We start from the raw sequence: 21,801 nt of genomic DNA, 5'->3' as shown, positions 1-21,801 counted from the left end.
ATGCCCAGTGATGAGAGACCAGTCCTTGGCCTCACCTTGTAATAGCTCTTTGGTCTTTGGCGAGTTACTCTGCCTTCAGGTTCCCCATTTCTCAGGGGGAAAAGACCAACACTTACATCATTAGGCTATTATGGCAATTAGAGGAGGTAATATTTATCATATTCCTTGTCATACAGTAAGTCCTCAAGGAGGACTTGCTAATATGTGGATCACAAAGTAGTAGAGGTTAACATTTTCATCACCCATCACCAAATCAAATGTTTCTACTCTTTTAAGACACTGAAGAACAAAAACGCTTAGGTCATCAGAGCAATTCCACTTTCCAGGGATGGTCAGATGGAAAACACTTAAAGACACAGGGAAACTAGAGCGTGAAAAACAGGGAAACAAAAATGGCTCTGGCCACTCCGCACTCGCAGTGTGAGCTCAATCATTCCGTGGACGCATTCTCCGCATGTGGCTCTGCTGACAGACGTATCCCAACAGCTCCAGATGGACATATGGCAGCCGTTTATCCAGCCAGTCGTCAAGTCACCGCAACCCTTGGTAATGGGTCCCTCCGCCCATCACACACAGATTTCCTTCTCATGGTTCCCAGCACGTGGCTCTGTGCTCCTTGTGGACATGGGTGGAGGACAGGTCAGTATGACACAGGTCTGTGAAAGACACCTGACTTTTTATCATCTCAACTTGAAGGTGGTCTGCAGAAAGACAGCAGGTTTCCAAAGAAACCCCCTTCCTCCACTGGCTGTGTGTCAGTGTTTTTCATCAAGAGCAATGGTATTAGGCATGCCTTCTATCCCACAAAGTATTCTTTACAGATCTTAGAGCACTTTACAGAGATCAAGAACACCTGGCGAGATTGCCTTTAACTTTCTCCCAGACACCCCTGTTCCAGGAGCAAATTGCCATGGCGGACATCAGTGCCTAACCTCTATGCCTGACAGGCTAGGAAAAGTGTCCCCTCCAGTCAAGGGACTGAAATAGCCACAGTTGTAGCAACGGCTATAGAAAAGATTCAAAACCACTGGCTAAACATCCAGGAAGACCACAGAGTCACTCACATCTGAGTATTTTGACCTCTCCCCCAAAATGGCGTGTCTCTCAGGCCCCTCTACCCCAGCAGGGAATAAAAAGTCTTAATCCTGCATTATTGTTCTTTGGGGCTTGGACTTTCCAAATATAACCTACTACTTTGAAATGGAAAAGGGATTCATAAGCACAAATCTGTATGGAAAGATGCAGCAGGAAACTTCCTAATACCTCAGCCCGCTGTATGTGCGTCACCCATCACATCAAGAACAGAGAAGGGATAACAAAAGATACAGACACTCCCTTCATCCTTCAGGTTTGGGGACCTTTTGGATTCAGATGGAACAAAAAGCTGGGGCCAAACCTCATGCAGAAGAATAACCTTATATACTCCTCCATTCCTGAGGCCAGAAATGGACAGATCAGCTACTTTAATGTTTGACCCCATTTGAAATGTAGCAGAATTGACAAATCTGTGTTTAACTACTTGATCAGAGTTTCACACGTATACATTTTAAAATATCTTTTAGATGTCATCCCTTATAGGAAAATAGCTCCATGGCACGTACATTAAGCAGTCAGAGTTTTCATATCTAGATACTGTGAGGGGTATGTTTTTAATTTTCATATGTCACCAATACCTCTCCCTCTATATGTCCCCATATACCGCCAATGCCTTCCCCAAAATGTAACTTTAAATGTTGAGAGCTATCTTTCAAAATAATGTGTTAAATGTTTTAGATACACATCAATACCCTTTTTACGCTTCACTCGCGACAGCCTGAGTTCTAACACGCATCTCAGCAATGGAGAATCTATATTGTTTGCAAATCTTTGGGGTACCTGGGTGATGCATTCGGTTGAGCCTTTGACTCTTGGTTTCTGCTCAGGTCATGATCTCGGGGTTGTGAGGTCGAGCCCCAAGTCTGGGTCTGTGCTCAGTATGGAGTCTGCTTGGGACTCTCTCTCTCTCTCTCTCTCCTTCTGCCCCCCCACTCATGTTCTCTCTCTCTCTCTCTCTCTCTCCCAAATAAATAAATAAATTCATCTTTAAAAAAATATTTGGTTTATAGATTTTTTCCACTGTAAAATAGGTAGACTGTAGGTTTTTGTAAATTGTCCCTATGAAAATCATTAGTATGAAGACCCCCAGATCAGGATCAGTGATCCACTCCAAACATTTGTTTACCTTGGGTTTCTTGACTCAAACTGACAGCTCTGAAAAGAAGGCTGTATCATAAAACACGTTTTAAAGTTCAGTTTGATCACTTTCAAGTATTTTTGAGATTGATGGAATCTTTTTGTAATTTTTTGGGAGAAACACATTAATAAATAAGAGTCACTTCTAATGTGTCCATCTTTAGCTTACTACTTGTTTTTCTGAGTATTTTTGAAATCAGTCTTTTGTGAGATAGCTCAAAGTCTGAGTTCCCTGTAAGACATTTTTATGGGTCTTTTGTTCGTGTCCTAATGAAATCACACAGGCTGATTTTGAGAAATCGGAATAACTGAGATTATATATTGTATATAAAAAGTGGAGAATGGGTCAGGGGGTTGAGTGACAGTCGCTGATCTAACAGACGCACCCACACCCCTGGCACAGCAAAATTATCAAATGTGGCAGTCACATTAACTTGGGTAGAGGACAGTCCTTTTCTGAAGGAATAAATATTTATCATCTCTGAAATTTTAAAAATCATTTAAGCCAGCAGAACCAGAGGTGCACGGACAGCTAAGTATGTGTTTCCGATGAGGTGACAGGGACTCAGCTCGTGGCTCAAAATTTCCAGAATGTGTACTAACAATCCTACTAGGGAGAGCCCCTCTTCATTTTGTAATTCGCAATGACATAACTTTTATTTCTTCAGTTAACCTTTGTGGATAGCTCTAGTCTCTGTTTCATGTCATCATTAATCTTTTTAGGAACTTCATTGCTGTCACCAAAACCATGCATATAAATTTCCTCCCCATACTTCTGCAAATTAAATAAAATGTGCTTTAGGCTTGCCTCAAATGCCAAAGGATTTATTTCCAAAATATTCCTAAGCCTATGTCTGAACACAGCACACCGAATCACAGAAGCACAAGACATTGGAAGGGGTGAAGGAAGAGGGACCACTTAAAGATAGAGATTTGTGACCATAAGACCCAGGGGACCCATTCTGTAAATACATGTTGAATGAGGTCGAAGTAAAGAAATTTATCCCACTCTGCCTTTCTCTCACTTAGAGGAGAAATCTCTTCACCTTTTTCAAGAAACATTTCCAAACCAAGTTCCAATTGATCATCAGCAGGTCAGGGTCACACCTAGGTCTTTATTACTTCCCGTGCACCCCTAGATTGGAGAAAGCTTTGAGTAGCAAAGAGAATCAATATAAGGTCTAATGGATTATAATATGCCACAAATATATTTACATCTGTAAAAATCATTACATCGTGGAAACAGGTAAAAAAGCTCATCAGCCCCAGGTGAAACTATGTCCACCCTCTGGTGACCCTAGGGAATTATTAGAGGCCTACAAAGAGACATGGGCCTGTCAGTTCAAGGCCTGAGTGAAACCAAGCAGTTTCTAAGGAAAGGGGTAGTTTTATTGATGTTCTTCAGTTACTGATGCACTGCCACTGGTTGACTGTCTCTGAACTTTAGGAAGATGGCGATCATTTTTCATGAACTGCTAGCTTTTGTGACTTTCTGTTTGGGCTGGATTTAAGTGATCAGGGTACTAAAGCTTCCCCAACAAATCAAATTGGCAGGCTGTCAATGCTGCTCAAAATATGGCCCAAGGACGGACACCATCCACATCACCGGGGAGTTGTTAGAACGCGTGTTCTCTGTTCTCACCCCAGCTGGGGTGGAGCCCAGCAGTGTGAGTCTGAATGCCCCTCCAGCTGATTCTGATATACACTAAAATTCAAGAAGCATCAGCTACCTTATCGTTTCTCTCCTCCTCCCTTAAGGCTAGGATCCTCGATTTGGAGGAAGGATGGTAACCTTCCCAGGTTAATGACATATTTTCCATTCATTTAAGGTCGATGATATACATATGGCAGGAACTGGAAGGAAGGTCTAAGAGGACAGTTTCAAGAAAAGAGGGCTTAGCTGGGAGGTGCCACCCCTTTGCCCTGTGTCCTTTCTTTTGCTTCCTGCCTGAACTGTGGATATGAGGACCAGCAGGAAAATTGCCATCCCGGTCCCTGAGGCAGCCTCATGGAAAAAGCGCACTAAAAATTGAGGAAGCCTAAAGGCAGGAGTCTGTTCCCAAGAATCCAATCACAAAGCAGCCGTACTAGCTATGGCTTTCTTTCCTCCAGATTTCCTTAATATGGGAGAGAAATAAAACTTTAACTTATTATGAATGTACTGTAAACCTGCTGGTTGAGGTCTTCAGCCATATGTTATCCAACCTAATCCCAACCAAACCCTAAAGATTGGGTCAGTGTTGGTTCAGATGCCCCCTAGATGAGCCAACCGTGAAAGTGGACACCCCTTTCCTGGGACTACGGAGAGTCTTGCTTGCTGCTCAACGCCCTGCTTGCGTTCCAGGCCCTCAGCCCTTCTTCCACGTACAACCCTCTGCAAAGTCAGTGAAGTAAAAACTGAGTACTTTCTGGAGAAAACGAGTGCAGGTGTCTTTTCCTTTACCTGGTTTATGAAGAGAAGAAATGAGTACACTCTTGGAGGAAAAGAGAAACAGGAAAGAAAACAGTGAGATTCAGAAATCCACAGTTGGCTCACAGGGAAATGAGAACCTTCTTACAAGCAGAAGGTATATTTTTCCGACGATAAGATCATCGCACACTGTTTTTATTGCCAACTTAATAACCATCCTGCCCACTTGCCGTAAGTAGATGGAAGCAGGAGGCAGGACTATGACCGTGGTTTTCACCAGTGGATCCCAGGCTTAGCATGGAGCCTGGCACACGATATGGGCTCAGTAAGGATTTACTGAATACATGAATGAATCAGTGACTAGATGAATTAATAAATACCAATCTTTTCATACGATGATCCTTCCCCTTTTTCCGGGTGAGACAATCAAGTGAGTTGTCTATGAATGGCCTCTGGGAATGGAGGATAAATGTTTGTGTGTTCGTCCCGTCTCTCAGAGACTCAATGGGAGGTCCTGCAGTTAGGAGATCTCGGACTGAGAGTTTACTCCAGAATCATAGAGACAGCATCACTGCAGGCCTTGTAACCCGCTCCCAGTGATACGCGTCTCCTTGGTCGTATCATCATTTGCTCTCTCAAGGTCCCCCTATGCAAAATAAGGTGAAAGAAATGGTTTTCTACATGTCAACCCCAACCGATCCAATCCACTTAGGAATCCAGAAGACACCTTAGCGTCTGGAAATAACCTCTAGCCTCAGTTCTTAAAGGTTTGTTTATAATTATTTTTATTATTACTTTTACTGAGCTAATACAAGGTAGCAGGGGGACCCTGGGAATGTGGTTATTTGTCACATGACCTCAAGTGCATGTGCGATAAACTTCACAAACAGGCACACCGCTTTCACTAATTATGTCCAATAAAACAGAAGGTCAGAAATTAGCATCAAGAGATGATACAACACAGTTGAGGCTGTTAAAAGTAACGGCTCCCCAAATGGGCATCATAAAATACATCATGAACTGTGAATAGCTTTGCCTTACGAAGGAGAACCTCAATCTTCCACGCCATAAGGATGCCATCGGGAGTCTCTCAGGGTGGAACATGAAATGAAAAAGAAGTGCCTGGCCAGGAATGCTGTACGTTATCCCCCAACGACTTGCCACGGAGACTATTTTTAAAGAAACATTGATCTCAGCAGGCATGACAGCATTTAAGAAATGGCCAGGTATACCAGCGTCAGGCAATCCTTCACGGACGGGGAAAGGCCGCAGAGTCTGGCTGCACCCTTTACAAAGGCCGATATGATGGATGAGATCGAAACTGCCCTTGGTTGGTTAGGTGGTCGGTTTAAGGAGCCATAAAGGTCACGCAGAAGTTAGAGCTTGAAAACCAAATGGAATCGACCCCCCAATTACAGCAGCCACCTCAACACTCAAAAATTAATCGGACATGAGATTTACAAGATTCCTCTTCACGACAAATGCAGACTCTAACTGCTTTGTACATTTCCTCCATGGTAGCTGCTCATTAAATGGTATCATCCCATTGAAAAAGAACGTTACAAGGAACGTGGCCATCTCTGTTTACACACTTCCCTTGAACGAACCAAGCCACTGTATTTCATATGGCCAGAATACGGAAAGTCTGTTACAGCTGTGTTACATTGGGCTTCTCATTACTGATGCAGCCTTTATGTTACATAACTCCTATAAAACACTGAGAGAAACGTTAATACACAATAGTATATTTATGTATTTACGGGGATCTGGGTGTCAAATCAGAGCTGACATGTCTTCCTTCCCTGTAAAGAAAAAAAGTGAATAAAGAGGTAGGAGACAAGAGAAGCAAAGTCAACATTTTAACCATTAAAACTGATCTCAGATCCAAGGTGGTAAGGTGTAATATTTACTCTTTCCTCCTGTATACCCGTTACTCCAGAAAACAACCACAAGGGGGCCTGAAGCTGTCCTGGGACCAAAGTGTTTCCCCAAGGACAAGAAAATACTCCATGGGGTCATCATTATCTCGCGTCAGTTTTTGGATATGTTGCGTAGGGAATGTGTGGCCCTTGACAGCGCTGAGAACTCTGCAAACCAGCTTGAAGCATGAGTTCTTACAAACTGATGCTCACTTGGCCTCAGCCAGTCCAACCTTCAGGGACAAGAGCTCAGAGCCCACTGTCCTTCCATTCTAGATCATTCCGGTGCATGAAACCTTCCTTTTCTGTGCTGTCAAGACTTCAGCCTGTTGCTGACCCTTCCCGAAGCACTTTTCCTGGGTTCCCCACCCCACAGCACCCACCCCAACTCATGTTCCAAACATCTCAGAAAAGAATTTACTTGGAGCACTGAAGAGAAACATACTTGACATCCAGTACATGCCCTAATTTCCATGCCAATGACATCTGTTTTCAAAAGTCCTGAACCAAGACACATAGCATAGACTTCTCATGGGAACTGACCAGGATAACAAATACAGATCACATTTCACAGCTAAAAGAAATAGAAAGAATGTACACTTTGGAGAACTGTGGCTACACTTCCCCATCCCTTCCTCAATCACTCATCTTGTCCACTGTGTTTTATTCTTGCCTATAAAGAGAACCCCAGAGACCCAGAATCCTTCTATTGTTTCTGGGGGAGCAGCAACATCTAATGCTGGTATCCACGGTGGTGAGCTTGATTCACAAGTGATCTGTGTAAGAGAGAAAAGTAACTACTCCACCTACACGAAGAAAAGTGCCTGGTTTAAATGAACTGTACAATGTGAGTTTGCAAAGTGCATCCTCCTGACAGCAAGTTAAATGGCTATAAGATATTGTGCTTGCATTTCATTCAATCAGACCCAATTTCCTAGGACCCCAAACAGCAGCTCCTCCCAAAATATGGCTAAAACACTGGCAAATATTTGCAGGTACCATTTCTGCAAATTAAACCCAGATATAGTTATGTACAAAGTTAGTTTACAGAATACCTATCACATTATGTTTCTTTAAATAGATCAAAACAGGAATAAATAGCATCCTTAAATTTACCAACTAATTGTCATGGAAAACTTAGGACACTTGGTTGAGGGCAGAGCAGATTTCTATAGATATTGCTCAAATATTTGGTTTTCTATATTAGAGTATCTTCAATGCCATTGTGCCAATTTTCAAATGGAACATAGGCTCAGTGATACCTTTAAATGCAAAAATATAAGTATCCTGTAGTTCAAGCCCAATATTTATGACTCTAATTTCTTGGCGAGTCAGTTTGTTAGGTCACCAGGCTCTGAGGAACTCCATAAATGGAGGAGGAACTTAAATGTTTCTCACCCTCAAATTCATTTTGAAATGCAAATAAGTCCTTTCACCTCGGTAGGGGGAATACACACTCCTTGCTCAGCGTGTGCACCCACTAGAAGTTGTGATCCTTCTTCCCCTGCTTTGGGCTGGGGAGACCCAAAGCCAAGAACACCGCTCTGGGATTCTGAAGGTGATTCAGGACACCCCCAAATCAGTCACCTGAGTTACAAACATATTGATGGGTCCTAAACTAGGAGTCACAAAATCAACTTCGCCTCCTGTGTCCTCTGGACAGTGTCCTCTGGACAGTGATAGACAGGAAGCATGGGTGCATTCAAGGTTCCTGGATAAGGGTCTTCCAACATCTTCTTTCCCCAGAGATTGTTCACATCAGGACCTGTTCTCGGGTCTCTGGCAGCCGAAGAGCAATCAGGCCACCCCCAACAAGAGACGCAGCAGCCAGAAGAATGGGGACCACTTTGGTTATCCCAACAAAAGAAGAAAAGATGGTGTTTCCCAGGATGGCACCAAATTTGCATAATCCATTAAGGATGCCAAAGGCTGTCGCCCTGTAAAAGAAGGAGAAAGTAAATCATTCTAAAAGATGAACCTGACCTCCTTGGATGAATAGGACTGGGTCCTTTCCCTTGTTGTGAGGGAATGTATAGTGAAGATGTGGGAGGAGACTTCTGTCCCTAAACATAAAAGTCAAACATTCTCATTTTAATCAAATTTGAAAATACAGAATAACATAAAGATGCAAAGATATAGAATCCCACCACTGAAAGACAATCACCACTATTCACATTCTGGAGTATTTCCTTCACACTTGTTTCTTTTTCTTTTCAAATGTAGACTACATTTCCCAGATTCCCTTGCTTCAGAGTCTGGCCGTGTGACTGTTTTTAGCCAATGGGATGTAAGTGCAAATGGCAGCTCCTAAGAAATTTCCTTGAGAGATGTCAAGGAAATTTGCTCTCTTCTCTTCCATTTTTCTTCCTTCCATCCTGCTTCCAAAAATGTAGATGGTCTCATCTTAGCCCATGGCAGAGCTCATGAAAGGGCAAGCAACAAGATGAAAAGAGTCTGTAGTACCTGCTCTGGACTTCTACAGGAGACAAAAAGGAAATGCCTACCTTCCCAAGGCTGTCGTTATTTGAGATTTCTGTCACCCATGGGAAAGACTAATCCTAACTATTATCCCCCAATTACACTTCTGAGGAGCAACTACTATTTTTTTTTAAAGTTCATTTATTTTTTTTTTAGAAATCTCTACCTCCAACATGGGACTCAAACTCACCACTCCAGTGATCAAGAGTCACATATTCTACTGACTAAGCCAGCCAGGTGTCCCCTCGGTGGTAACTGCTACTAATCATCTGTCCTTTCTTTTTTTTTTTTTTTTTAAAGATTTTATTTATTTATTTGACAGACAGAGATCACAAGTAGGCAGAGAGGCGGGCAGAGAGAGAGGAAGGGAAGCAGGCTCCCTGCTAGGCAGAGAGCCCGATATGGGGTTTGATCCCAGGACCCTGGGATCATGACCTGAGCCGAAGGCAGAGGCTTAACCCACTGAGCCACCCAGGCACCCCGTCATCTGTCCTTTCTTGACTCCATCTGTATACAGAGACTATACTCTCACCACCAGCTCTCTTCAACTGAAGCAAAATATTTCTTTTTGATATCACAGGTTTACTAAGAATGTGTTTACATTTTTGTACATTAATTTTTTTTACATTTTTAATCACTTTATATATAACTAGCCCCCAATCCCAATCTTTTTGTTTTCAGAACTTTCTTGGGTATTTTCACATGTGTATTTCTCTACATGAAATTCCCAAAGTTGCCCCAAGTTTCCAGAGGGAAGGAAAAAAATCTCACTGAATTCTGAATGGATTCATTGAAGTTAGAAAAAAAACAAAAGATTTGAAATTTGTGTGAGAATAAATCTTCTTAGAATTTCGTAAAGTATATCTTGACATATATATAAGATTTCTGTTTCATCTTTCAGTAAAGCTTTATGGTTTTCTTCACATAAGTGTTTCATTTTTCTTATTATTCCTTATATTCTTATAATCCTAAATAGTTTAGGATTTCTGCTATTACTAAATGGAATTCAATTTTACTTTTACATTTTTAGATACATTTTTAAATCCCATATGTTAAGTTAGTTTTATTATTGACCACCGTATCAAATTATTTTAGTGTTTCTAACAGTCTCTTTTGTTAATTGTCTCAAGTTTCCTAGATGTAAAAGCATATACAATGGAAATAATGATAATTTTCCTCCTCTTATTTTTTGTAAAACTTAGAAGCTCTTGGTTCAGGGGAGAGGGGCTCCAAATATGGAATGCTGTGCTTTGCCATAGCTCTCCATATTCTAATACCTCTGTCACCAATTGGGGGAATATCATTAAGATTTTTTTGCAGAATTTCATTTACCTGCCTTCCACATCACTCCAAATGCCTTTTGACCATAGGGCCACTTAACCTGCCATCCTTAAAATTTACAGCTCCCTCTCCATAAGGAGGGATAACTGCTGCATAATGGCTTTGACCCTATGCCTTTCAACCAAGCCTCTTCCCATATGGCTTGCACAAAAATAGAAGTAAATGCTGGGCATTCCTACCACATTCTCTGCAAATGCCCTAGACCATCAGGCATCATCCCCACCTTTATCTGCCCTTCTCTCTCCGCCACCCTTTGCTTATCTAGTTCTTCACCTTTTTGCCCTCTCTCCCATTAGAGGCCTGTTATCACCTCTCTTCGGAGTGCATGATACCTATGGTGTCGCCCTCATTCCTCTCTCCCAAACATGGTTTATACTTGTCCTTTGTATCTAGACCCTCTCCCCACCCCATCAGGCTTTAGCCTGCTCACCTCCGTACCTATGCCAACCCCCGTGCAGGAGAAACTCAACCATCAAAGAGGTGTTTGCTTTGTCCGTGAAACACCAGAAGACCAAGGTGGCTGTGGGGGAAGGTGTTGGAATGGGTAGATTTCTGGCCAAAGAAGTCCGAACAAGCCCCAGAGGGAACCCCAGGGAAGAACTGACCTCTGATTGGTGGGATACAGCTCCACCGTGATCACATCCAGAGCATTCCATGCGGCAATGCTGGTCCCACAGAACAGGCACTGCCAGCCAATCATCGCAGACTCGCTGTTGCCAAAAAACAGGAAGAAGCAGCAGACTGCCGAGATCAGCATAGAGCCACCTACAGGAGCAGGACGAGGGCAGGAAAAAACAAAACAAAACAAAAAATAAAAAACAAAAAACAAACAAAAAAAAACATGAAGCGCATGTCTTAGATAAGACTGTCACCCACTCCCATCTTCACAGATGCACCTGAAGTAACAGGTTCCCTCAAGTCACAGGCCCATTTCTATAAGGAGAAAGCTCAGCTCCCCACATGGCCCTCCAACCATGGGATTAGAGTCTTCTGCATGGATCATGTCACCAGGGTTAGCCTCCTGGGAAGGATTTTGAAATCCTCACTCTGTGGTGCTGCCCAGCCCAGAATTACTGGGGAAGAGGCTGAGGAGGCATTCCTTGAGAATCTGTTATGTCCCAGACATTGTACTGGGTGCCAGAAATATATCAATATCAAAAAATCCTCATGGAGCTTACACGCTATTGAGAACAGAACTGTAAATGAGCTGCAGAAGAAAACCTGAAGGCCCTGCTGTTGATTCCCCATTTATCCCATCCCCACCCCAGACATCTGATCTACCTTCTCAGCCTTGCCCTGTGCCCTGAGAAGCTAACCCCCCAGGGACTGCATACCTGTGGCTCCCTTGTCAGCTGGGAGCAGTTAGGGACTGGAGTATTTCTTCCCAATTCCCAGCCTATTTATAAGCCCTTTTTTGGCAATGGCTACATCCCCTCCCCCTGATGGGGACTATAGTTCCTTCAGGGAGCCTCTGCCTCCATGGTTCCAGCTCTCCTTGGGCTGTGAGTGCTATCTTCTCCCTGCAATCCTAGAGACAGTACCTGCTGCCAGTTTCACTAGCATCTGGGTGCCTCTGCACCCCCACCCCCTGACTCTAAAAGCCATATCCCATGCATAAAGTCTCTTCATTAGCACTATCCAAGGTAGATTCTTTCTCCCACCAGCACTCTGACTGATGCAGCTCATGATAAAAGTTCTCACTGGAAGAAGGCCATGTCAAATGCTGCCCAAATCCATTCCATCCAGCCCAGAAGAGGTTGGGGAATGTGGAATGGATGCAGCGTGTGGACCAGGACTATGGCTGGAAATGCAGTGGGAATAGTCAGAAGAAAGAAACAAAGAAATTAGCTTTCCAAACACCCAGTGGGAAACAAACCAACGGTCCTTCCCAGGCATCAGGACCCTGGGGGTCCCGTTGACAGGAAGCCATGTTGGTGGCTTGGCCTCACCCACAAGGACCCCCCTGGTGGGGACGCCTTCGGCTAGAATCTCGGACCTGGAGTTGCCAACACTGATGTCAAACTCTGCTGGGGAGCTGGGACATGGTAACTGTCCCCTGAATTCTGCTGATTCTGGGAGGGGGCAGGGCTGTGAGCAGGTCACCTGGTAACATCTTTCCAAACAGCTAAGAAGGAGACAAATATCTATGGGGCCACAAGGGCCTTGGGACCTATATCACCTAAATGCACACTTCCCTCAAATCGCCCAACCATGGTGTCTAGCTTACAATAAATGTTGACAAAAGTTTACTGAATACAAAACCTTACCATCGAATAAATCAAGTGACAGTCAGACAACTGACCTCTCAACTACATTAGGTAATCCTACTATAGAGCCCTGTGACCCACTGTACTTCCCCTCTGTTAACTCTCATTTCCCTTGTGATGGAGAGGCCAGAGTTCAAATCCCAACATCTTCCCCTGTGTGACCTTGAGCAAGCCTCCTAAACTCCCTATGCTGCCTCACTTTCCCTCTCTGTAAAATGTTGACAAGAAATAGTACCTACCTCACCGGGTTATAGAGTGTTAAATATATTAATATTTACAAAATGCTTGGCAGGAAGCCTGACCTATAATCCGTGCTTTATAAGTGTTTGTTCAATGAAATTTCTAGTTTATGTCTGTCTCTCCCAATAGGTGAGCATGAGGATGCCGTCTGTCTCCGTTACTGCTGCCTTCTCATTGTGTGCCACACACAGCCTGGCAGAGAACAAGCCCTGCATATATTACCGCTTATCCAGTGAATAAATGAGAACAGCCTCATCAGGAAAACTTCTACTTTGTTGTTAACAAGACATGACTTCTACTCTGGAAATAGCACAGCAGAGTACATTTTATGGCCCGGCAGATCCAAGAGGAATTTGTCTGAGGAAATAGTTCTTTTCATTCGTGGAAAGACTATTTCAAAACAGGTCACCTACATCCCATTGAGATATTTATTGAACATCTAGTATGAGCCGCGTACTAAGAATATCACCGTTGGTCCGCCTTGTGCTAGACCTTCTACTAAAGAAGGAAGAACTGTCTGTGCTTTTAATAGTGCAGCTCAGAACCAAAATACAGACATTAATAAAAGAGTAGGCTACAAAGAATGAGAAATAGTAGTTCCAGATGTCCAGTTTGGGGAACGTGACAGAAATCAGTTCTGATCTGGGATACATTCATGTCAAGACAGGCTGCTGTGGCTGTAAAGGGGGTGTCTGCTCTCCGGCTGTCCTGCCCCCTCCCCCTGCCCAGCCTAAACTCTGCCTCCATGGGGGATTATGAGGCTGTTCCAGGGGGCAGGCTACACCCCTGCACATGGGCATCCACCCCACCCCTCATAGACCCTGCCTCCCCAAGGATGTCCCAGGCTACCCCCCAGGGCTCAACCACCGTATTCGCTGTTCAACCTGGGGCTGGAAAGGTCAGGGGCAGAATGGCAGAAACATCACCCATCTACTCTCACACACCTTATCACATTTGAGCAAAGGTTGGTATTACTTTCATAATTGGAAACAGAAGCTCAGAGAAGGAAAGGAAGGTGTGCAGACTCATAAAGCAAACGTTGGCAGAGATGGCTACCTAAGTCGGAGCTGCTGGTCTTGCACAGGGTATACGTGGGCTGAAAAACTCAGGCATTGAGGACTGAGTCAACGCTGCCCTTCCTTCAGGGGCTTCAGGTCTAACCAGGGCCTCACCTCTGACCCAGGAGAGAGTTCTGTCTGTGACTGTGATGCCAACCTCACAACATACAGCATTTCTTGTGCTCCCCTTTCTAAATATTCATGCTACTTTTACAATAATAATACTCCACGAGCCCTACATTGGCAAGAGCTCCCTTTGCCGAGCTCTGATTAATTTGCTCTACTCTGACAAAACGACTATGTGATTTATTTTATTCCCCTTTGAGCTTCCCTGCTAGGGAGTTGGTATTAATTTTCCTGATCGGCTACATCCCAGAACAGACCCTTCACGGCATGTGTATCAGTGTGTTGTTCTCGTCCCCATGCTGGCCTTACAATTAATATATTCCAATATATATTTTCCCTGGCCCTGGGTGTATATGTTTTGTTTTTTTTATTTTCCATGCATAGCATGTGTTTCTGAAGCAAACTTCTGTGAATCCTGATGCAGTGAAGCAAGTCATACCTGAAAACTTCTACCATTTTTGAGAACCTACAGGCACCAAGCACTATAAGATGCTCTGGCTACATTATGCTCAAGCCTCACAAAACCCGACCAGCTAATTACAGGTACAGATATGGAAACTGAAGCCTGGAGAAGTAAAGGAACATGTCCCAAGTCAGATAGCCTCGAGCTGATAAGACTTGGATATGAGTCTGTGCACCTCCAAAGCCTAAGTGTCATCACCATGAAATCATAATAAGCAATGCAATCTATTAAAAACCCATCAGATGAAACAATGTTCACTGAAGAGCATTTAATGTATTTTTTTACAATAATCTTACAAAGCGGGTAGAATGGGTATATTTAACATCCCTACTGAAGTGCTAATAGTGTGAGTGACTATCCCAGAATCGCTCAGTTGGGAAATGAAGAGGATTCCCTGACCTGGACCATCGGTCTCAGACTACATCCGTGGAGTCTGGGGGTTTTGGAGCCTTGCCTGCCTGCTACGCTCTTCACCAGCAGATCCTATCTTACCTGTTTGGTTTCCAGTACAAGATTTATTTAAGAAAAAGAAAAAATCCTCTCCTTAAAACATGTTGAAAGCCACGATCCTCACCTACTGGAGGAGATGCAGCATCCCTAACTACTCACCGATCATCTTGAGCCTTCCCACTCTATCCATGAGCAGGGCAGAAATGATGTTGCCAGGCAGGACAGACAGACTGCCAAGGAAGCTGACGAGGTAAATCAGGAAGTCGTTATCCTGCTCAAAGTCCATGTGGCAGCCCTCCTTCGGTGCCAGAAAGGTGGTGTTGATAAACCGGCAGTTGATGAACTTATGCTTGTAGAGGTCTGAGGAGAGAAGGATACCGTGGGTTCATGTACAGTGAACAGGGGCTGGGGAGAGATGGGGCAGAGGCAGGGATGGAGTCACGCGTCTTCCAAGGGTAGGCTGTCCCCACGCCTCCGGCAATCAGACAATCTCAAAGTCACGGTGACGTGTGGCCAGGTATGGATGGAGAAAGAAAACCCTAACAAGGTAATGACTGTTTCAACTTCCCATAAGCAAAGGGAAATGAAGTGAATGCTCATGGAAACACATGTCTAAATACATCGTCTTTCAACCAGGAAACCATCCTGTTTCTTTCTTTCTTTTTTAATTCCTTTTTTTTTTTAAAGATTTTATTTATTCACTTGACAGAGAGAGAGAGCAAGAGAAAGAGAGCATAAGCAGAGGGAGCAGCAGGCAGTGGGAGAAGGAGAAACAGGTTCTCCGCTGAGCAAGGAGCCCAATGTGGGTCTCAATCCCAGGACCCTGGGATCATGACCTGAGACAAAGGTAGATGCTTAACCAACTGAGCCCTTGAGGTGCCCCAAACCATCCTGTTTCTATCAATGAGATGACACCAGGGTCCACACCAAGGCTGAGCCATTCATGGCTCAAGGCAGAGCCATGGGTAGTTGAGGCTACCCAACTTACAGGAAGCAGAAGACACAGGAATTGGGTCTGGATTGAAGTGAAATCATTCCAGAACCCATGCAGAAACCCGAACATTCTTCAAAATGAAAAACGTTTGTGGGGCACCTGGGGGCTCAGTTGGTTGAGCGTCCGACTCTTGATTTCAGCTCAGGTCATGATCTTGGGGTCCTGAGATTGAGCTCCATGTCAGTCTCCATGCCCAGGGACTGTCTGCTTGGGATTCTCTCTCACTCTCTCCACACGCTTGTGCTCCCTCTCTCTCCCTCTCGCTCTAAAATAAACAAATAAAATATTTTTAAAAATTAAAATTGAGTTAATTAAATTAAAAATAAAATTAAAACCCATTTGTTCAGTAGTTTCCACGGTGGGGAGCAGGAGAGATGAATATGGAGAGCATAGAGGATTTTTAGGGCAGTGAAAATACTCTACATGGTATGATAATGGTGGATATATATACATTTGTCCAAGCCCAGAAAGTGTCCAACACCAATAGCAAATCTTCCTGTAAACTCTGAACTTGGGATGATTATGAGGTATCAGTGTAGGTTCATCATTGGTAACAAATACACCACTCTTGTGAGGGCATGTTGATGATGGGGGAGACAGGGCTGGAGGACAGGAGTTCTATGGAAATCTGTACCTTCTTTCTAATTTTATTTTAAACCTTAAACATCTCCAAAAAAATCAAGTCTTAAAAAAATATAAACCATTTGCTTTGGAACTAGTTCCCAAGTCTTCTGACCCCTTCTAACACCCACCGTCCAAGCAGAAAGAGTGCCTAAGGAAGCTCTCGGAAAATCTGGGTTTCGGGACCTGGCTCTGCAGTTAACCCTCCTTAACCTTCTGTAACCTCCTCCTATAAAATTAGAAAAGTACACCTGATTCTCTCCATCACTTCCCAGCACTGACATTTCATGAGTACAGGTGTTTGCAAAAGTCCCCATGTGAGCATATGCAAAGAGGCATCGTTAAAACTTGAAAGAAGAAACTAAAAGATGCATCCAGTTTTAATGACAAACAGGCAATGTATATGCCTTTTTAGGTTCGGGCTAAAAAAAAAAAAAATTACAAAGGTACTTCTCATAATGGATCACTTAGAAATGGAGGGCTATTTAGAGGCCAGAGAGTAAACATTTTGAGGTTGACCTCACGGAAGGAAAAGATATTCTTGCATCAGCCATGGTGCTGAGGGTCAGGAGAAAGCAGTAATATTGGCACAATGCATGGAGTTCAGTGGACAGACCACAGACTTCAGAACCAAACAGCTCAGGAATGAATTCACGCTCCCTCAGCTTGCTAGCTGTGTCCTTGGGCAAGGGCTTAAGCCTGGGTTTCTTGAGCTATAAAGTGGGAGTAATTGTACATTTCTCACTGGAGACAATGTAGATGAAGCCCCTGGTAGAGCTCAGGTAGTTTCCTTATGTCTCAACTCCCCTTGGTATGTTATTAACCTATGATGAGAGTAGTAAAAGTAATGGGGAATGATAGAGTGGTGGGATTTTGTGAAAGTTTTTAATCATGGAAGACTGAAATGGTGTGATTTGAAAATATGCCTCTCATCTCTATTTTTATTTTTATTTTTTTAAAGATTATTTATTTATTTGACACACACAGAGAGAGAGAGAGAGAGAGAGAGAGATATCACAAGCAGGCAGAGAGGCAGGCAGAGAGAGAGGAGGAAGCAGGCTCCCTGCCGAGCAGAGAGCCCGATGTGGGGCTCGATCCCAGGACCCTGAGACGATGACCTGAGCTGAAGGCAGAGGCTTAAACCACTGAGCCACCCAGGTGCCCCTCATCTCACTTTATGCACAAGGCTTGAAAAGATACAATTTTCCCTCTCCCTTTATTATTGTGAGAACATGAACCTTGAATTTTGCAAGATTCAAATTACGTGAGGTCTTTGAGAAAGCGCTCCATGCGTAAAATGTCGCCTTCCTAAAATGTTGGCTTCCGAAATGCTTCCCACAAAAGACCTGCAGCATAGGGCATTGGAGATGCTTGCGATCAGAGCACTCACCCAGAACTTTTGTTTCTACTTCATATATGATAACACATGCAAATTACATTGGTAAAGATGGTGCAATTAATCCGTGCCATGCCTCGGGATAGAACCCATTTCTCCAACCTGATGCTCAGTAACCATGTCCGTGTGTACCTTCCTACTCCTAAAGCTTATGACTGAGCACTTTGCTTCTTTTTTTTTTAATTTAAAAAAAATTTTTATAAACATATAATGTATCATTAGCCCCAGGGGTACAGGTCTGTGAATCGCCAGGTTTACACACTTCACCGCACTCACCATAGCACAAACCCTCCCCAATGTCCATAATCCCACCCCCCCTTCCCAAGCCCCCTCCCCCCAGAAAACTTCAGTTTGTTTTGTGAGATTAAGAGTCTCTTATGGTTTGTCTCCCTCCCAATCCCATCTTGTTTCATTTATTCTTCTCCTACCCACTTAACCCCCCACGTTGCATCTCCACTTCCTCTTATCAGGGAGATCATATGATAGTTGTCTTTCTCTGACTGACTTATTTTGCTCAGCATAATACCCTCTAGTTCCATCCACGTCATTGCAAATGGCAAGATTTCATTTCTTTTGATGGCTGCATAGTATTCCATTGTATATATGGATATATATATATATATATATATATATATATATATATATATATATCACATCTTCTTTATCCATTCATCTGTTGATGGACATCTAGGTTCTCTCCATAGTTTGGCTATTGTGGACATTGCTGCTATAAACATTCAGGTGCACGTGAGCACTTTGCTTTTTATATAAGGCCTGTCCACCCTTGATACCGTGCACCCATATCGCCCATGTTCTCACCTGTGTTGTAGAAGACGGTTGATTCAATGGTGCAGTTTTTGAAATAGGTATCGGTAGATGTAACATCCTCAAAATAGCACTCGTCAAAGAACGTGTCCTCGAAGAGTACATGTTTAAAGTACATCTTTGTGAACCTGTGGGAAAGACATTAGTCCCTGAGTGATTGGTCCTGAGAGAAGCCTTGAGACCAAAATGGAAAGCACAGAAAGGCAGGAAAAGGAGAACTTCAAATGAAAGGGTGCTGAAACATTACTTCCCAAGGTTAGTTCCCTATTCCTTAGCTGGTGTTTATAGAGGAGGAAGGAGATCGGGAGTGTGGAAACTTATCTGATCTGGGTAGACACAGGGGGTACGAAGCAGCAGCCGGTGATTCCCAAATGTAGTCATGGACCTTCTGCCTCAGACTCATTGAGATATGGACAAGCTACAGTGAAATGAGAATACCAATCATGTGGCATTTTATGAGGAGCTTTAAAAATGTACAGGTCTGGGGCTCCTGGATGGCTCAGTCGGTTAAGCATCTGCCTTTGGCTCAGGTCATGATCTTGGGGTCCTGGGATGGAGACCCACCTAAGGCTCCCTACTCAGCAGGGAGTCTACTTCTCCCTCTTCCTTTGTCCCCACTCTGGCTTGTACATGCACTTTCTCTAATAAGTAAATAAAATCTTGTTTAAAAAAAGCAGGCCCCTCAGCTCCTCCTAGTAGGCTTGGAAGCAATAGATTTGTGAGGGACTGAGAATCTTCATTTTAAAAACTTTCCCGGGGCACCTGGGTGGCTCAGTGGGTTAAGCCTCTGCCTTCAGCTCAGATCATGGTCTCAGTGTCCTGGGATCAAGCCCTGCATCAGGCTCACTGCTCAGTGGGGAGCCTGCTCCCCCCCGCCCCGCCTGCCGCTCTGCCTACTTGTGATTTTTGTCAAATAAATAAATAAAATCTTTAAAAAAAAAAAAAACTTCTCCAACAAAGATTTGGAACAATAAGCACTTTCATTCACACGGAGGGTAGAATACTATTGGTGAAGCCTCTTTGGAGAACACTTTTGCAAAATTTTGAGTGCGTAATGGCATTGATCTAGAAATACCACCTCTAAGAACTGAGTGTATCTATACTTGCTCATGCATTCAAAGAAATACACTCACAGATGCTCGATGCAACATTTCTTATAATAGAATTGATCACTAGGCAGATGATGGGTGGGTAGATAGACAGACAGGGAGATGCCCACACGGTGAACTGCCATGTGGCTGTTACAGTTTTTAGGTAAATGCCTTAATATGGAACAATCTTCAAGGTATATTGTTAACTGAAAAAAATAAAATGAAAGCTGTGCCCATTCATGTAAAAAAGTATATGTACCATATGCCTCCAAATGAATAGAATATACCCAAGAGTTACACAGGAAACTGGTAGAAGTGTGGCCCTGGGAAAGTTCAATTTCCTTTTATACCAAGCATACATAGTACTTTTCACTGAAAAACAAAAGGAGGATGGAAGCACCTAGTGACTATGAGGTGCAGGCACATTTGGGAGCCACTGGTCTGCTCCAACTCCGACATGAACGTAATAGGAAAAAACAATATTACATTCAAAACCATATACTGACCTACATTAACATCATCCTCGGCGGGACCTTTCCCAAGCTTGGCCAAACTTTTAAGCTAGAAGCCTTGGATCTGTTTCCATTTGTGAAGAATTACAACTCATTCATTTGTCTATTCATTTATGTATATACTCAGTCTTCAGCAAAACTTAGGTATACGGTATTAGGGGCTATGCATACAAAGAGGAAAGACATGGTCCCTGCCCTTAAATCTAATTGCGGGGGGAGGGGGCGGTGGGCAACAAGCCAATAGACAATAATTCAGTGGGAGTCACCTTGATAGAGGCCATACAGGTTGCTAAGGGTCATTGTCCTCTTCAGAGCCACCACATGATTCAGCCCATGACCACAGATGGTGACCAGGTCTCCTTTCCCTTCATGCTATACTGTATTCTGCTAATGACCCTACTCTAGAGTCACCTGTCATGAGCTTCTGCAAAAAGACACCCCCACCCAGTAAGAACATCTGATCAAGTGCTTCTCAAAGAGAAGTCCCAAGAGCACTTGCATCAGAATAAAACCAAAGGTTGTTATGAAAGATGCAGTTTCCCATATTCCTAGACCCCTTGAACCAGAACCACCAGAGGCAGATGCCAGATTATTTCAAAAATGTGAGGGCCATTGGTCTAGAGAAGCCAAATTATTTTACAGAATTTTTCGTAGGGTCAGATTTGCTACAGACTTATAAACGGGGCCTCCAAAGGCACTCTTCAGATTTCCATGGATATTGCTAAGACTTGTGCTACAGGAAGATGCCTTTGATTTCAAAATTAATGTAATTTGTATGCTGGATATGTTTACTCAGGAAAGCTATTCCTGGAGGCTGTCTCGGGTTTTGCCTTTTTAAATATATCCTTCTCTTTAATATAGCAAAAGGTTGCTGATGTGGCCCTCAGATATATTTTAATGTTCTGCCACGGGTAGGTGAGGGAGCAGAGCCATAAATCATAAAGGACCTGACGTAAGCAGACCTTAAAATGTATCTCCAAGTGAGTTATAAAAAGCCAAAGTTATAAAGAAAGAGATAAAAGGAGAAAGGACCAAGGCATATTTTATGAATCTTTATATAAACCATCTCCTATCTCTAATTTATATACTGAACTGGTCTGAGCTTCTTCATTCAGGAGAGTTCAAAGTCTGCAAGAAAAGTTAGAGTAAGTGTCTTACAGAACTTGGCCTGTAAGAAAACAGGAGCCATTGGCAATGCAGAATCTATGGCAGGATTATTACACACACACTTTATGTCAGTTACCCTTAGTCCCAATGGTTAGTCCACCGAATGGTAAACTAAAACAAATTTTATCTGTTTGGTCACTGTGTTTTACTTGACGGCAACCTCAAGAAGCTCGGTCTAATGAAAGATAAATAAGAAAACTGATCATTAAAA

General features: G+C 43.3%; 1 protein-coding gene across 6 annotated transcripts in view; it reads right to left on the bottom strand.

Moving 5' to 3' along the window:
• Positions 1–5,391: 5,391 nt before the first annotated feature.
• Positions 5,392–21,801, bottom strand: part of SV2B (synaptic vesicle glycoprotein 2B) — a 180,996-nt gene continuing 164,586 nt past the window's right edge. For all 6 annotated transcript variants that reach the window (XM_059180062.1, XM_059180063.1, XM_059180061.1 and 3 more), the window contains exons 10-13: positions 18,815–18,948; positions 15,144–15,344; positions 10,986–11,145; positions 5,392–8,498 (exon numbers count right to left, since the gene is read on the bottom strand). In XM_059180062.1, coding sequence (XP_059036045.1) covers positions 8,315–8,498; positions 10,986–11,145; positions 15,144–15,344; positions 18,815–18,948 — 679 coding nt within the window. In that variant the 3' untranslated portion in view covers positions 5,392–8,314. The remainder of the gene's footprint in view (positions 8,499–10,985; positions 11,146–15,143; positions 15,345–18,814; positions 18,949–21,801) is intronic.

Source organism: Mustela lutreola, chromosome 7, assembly GCF_030435805.1.
Source record: "Mustela lutreola isolate mMusLut2 chromosome 7, mMusLut2.pri, whole genome shotgun sequence".
In the NCBI taxonomy this organism is placed as follows: domain Eukaryota; kingdom Metazoa; phylum Chordata; class Mammalia; order Carnivora; family Mustelidae; genus Mustela; species Mustela lutreola.
The sequence above is the reverse complement of the archived record's forward strand: the minus strand, read 5'-3'. Positions and strand labels throughout refer to the sequence as shown.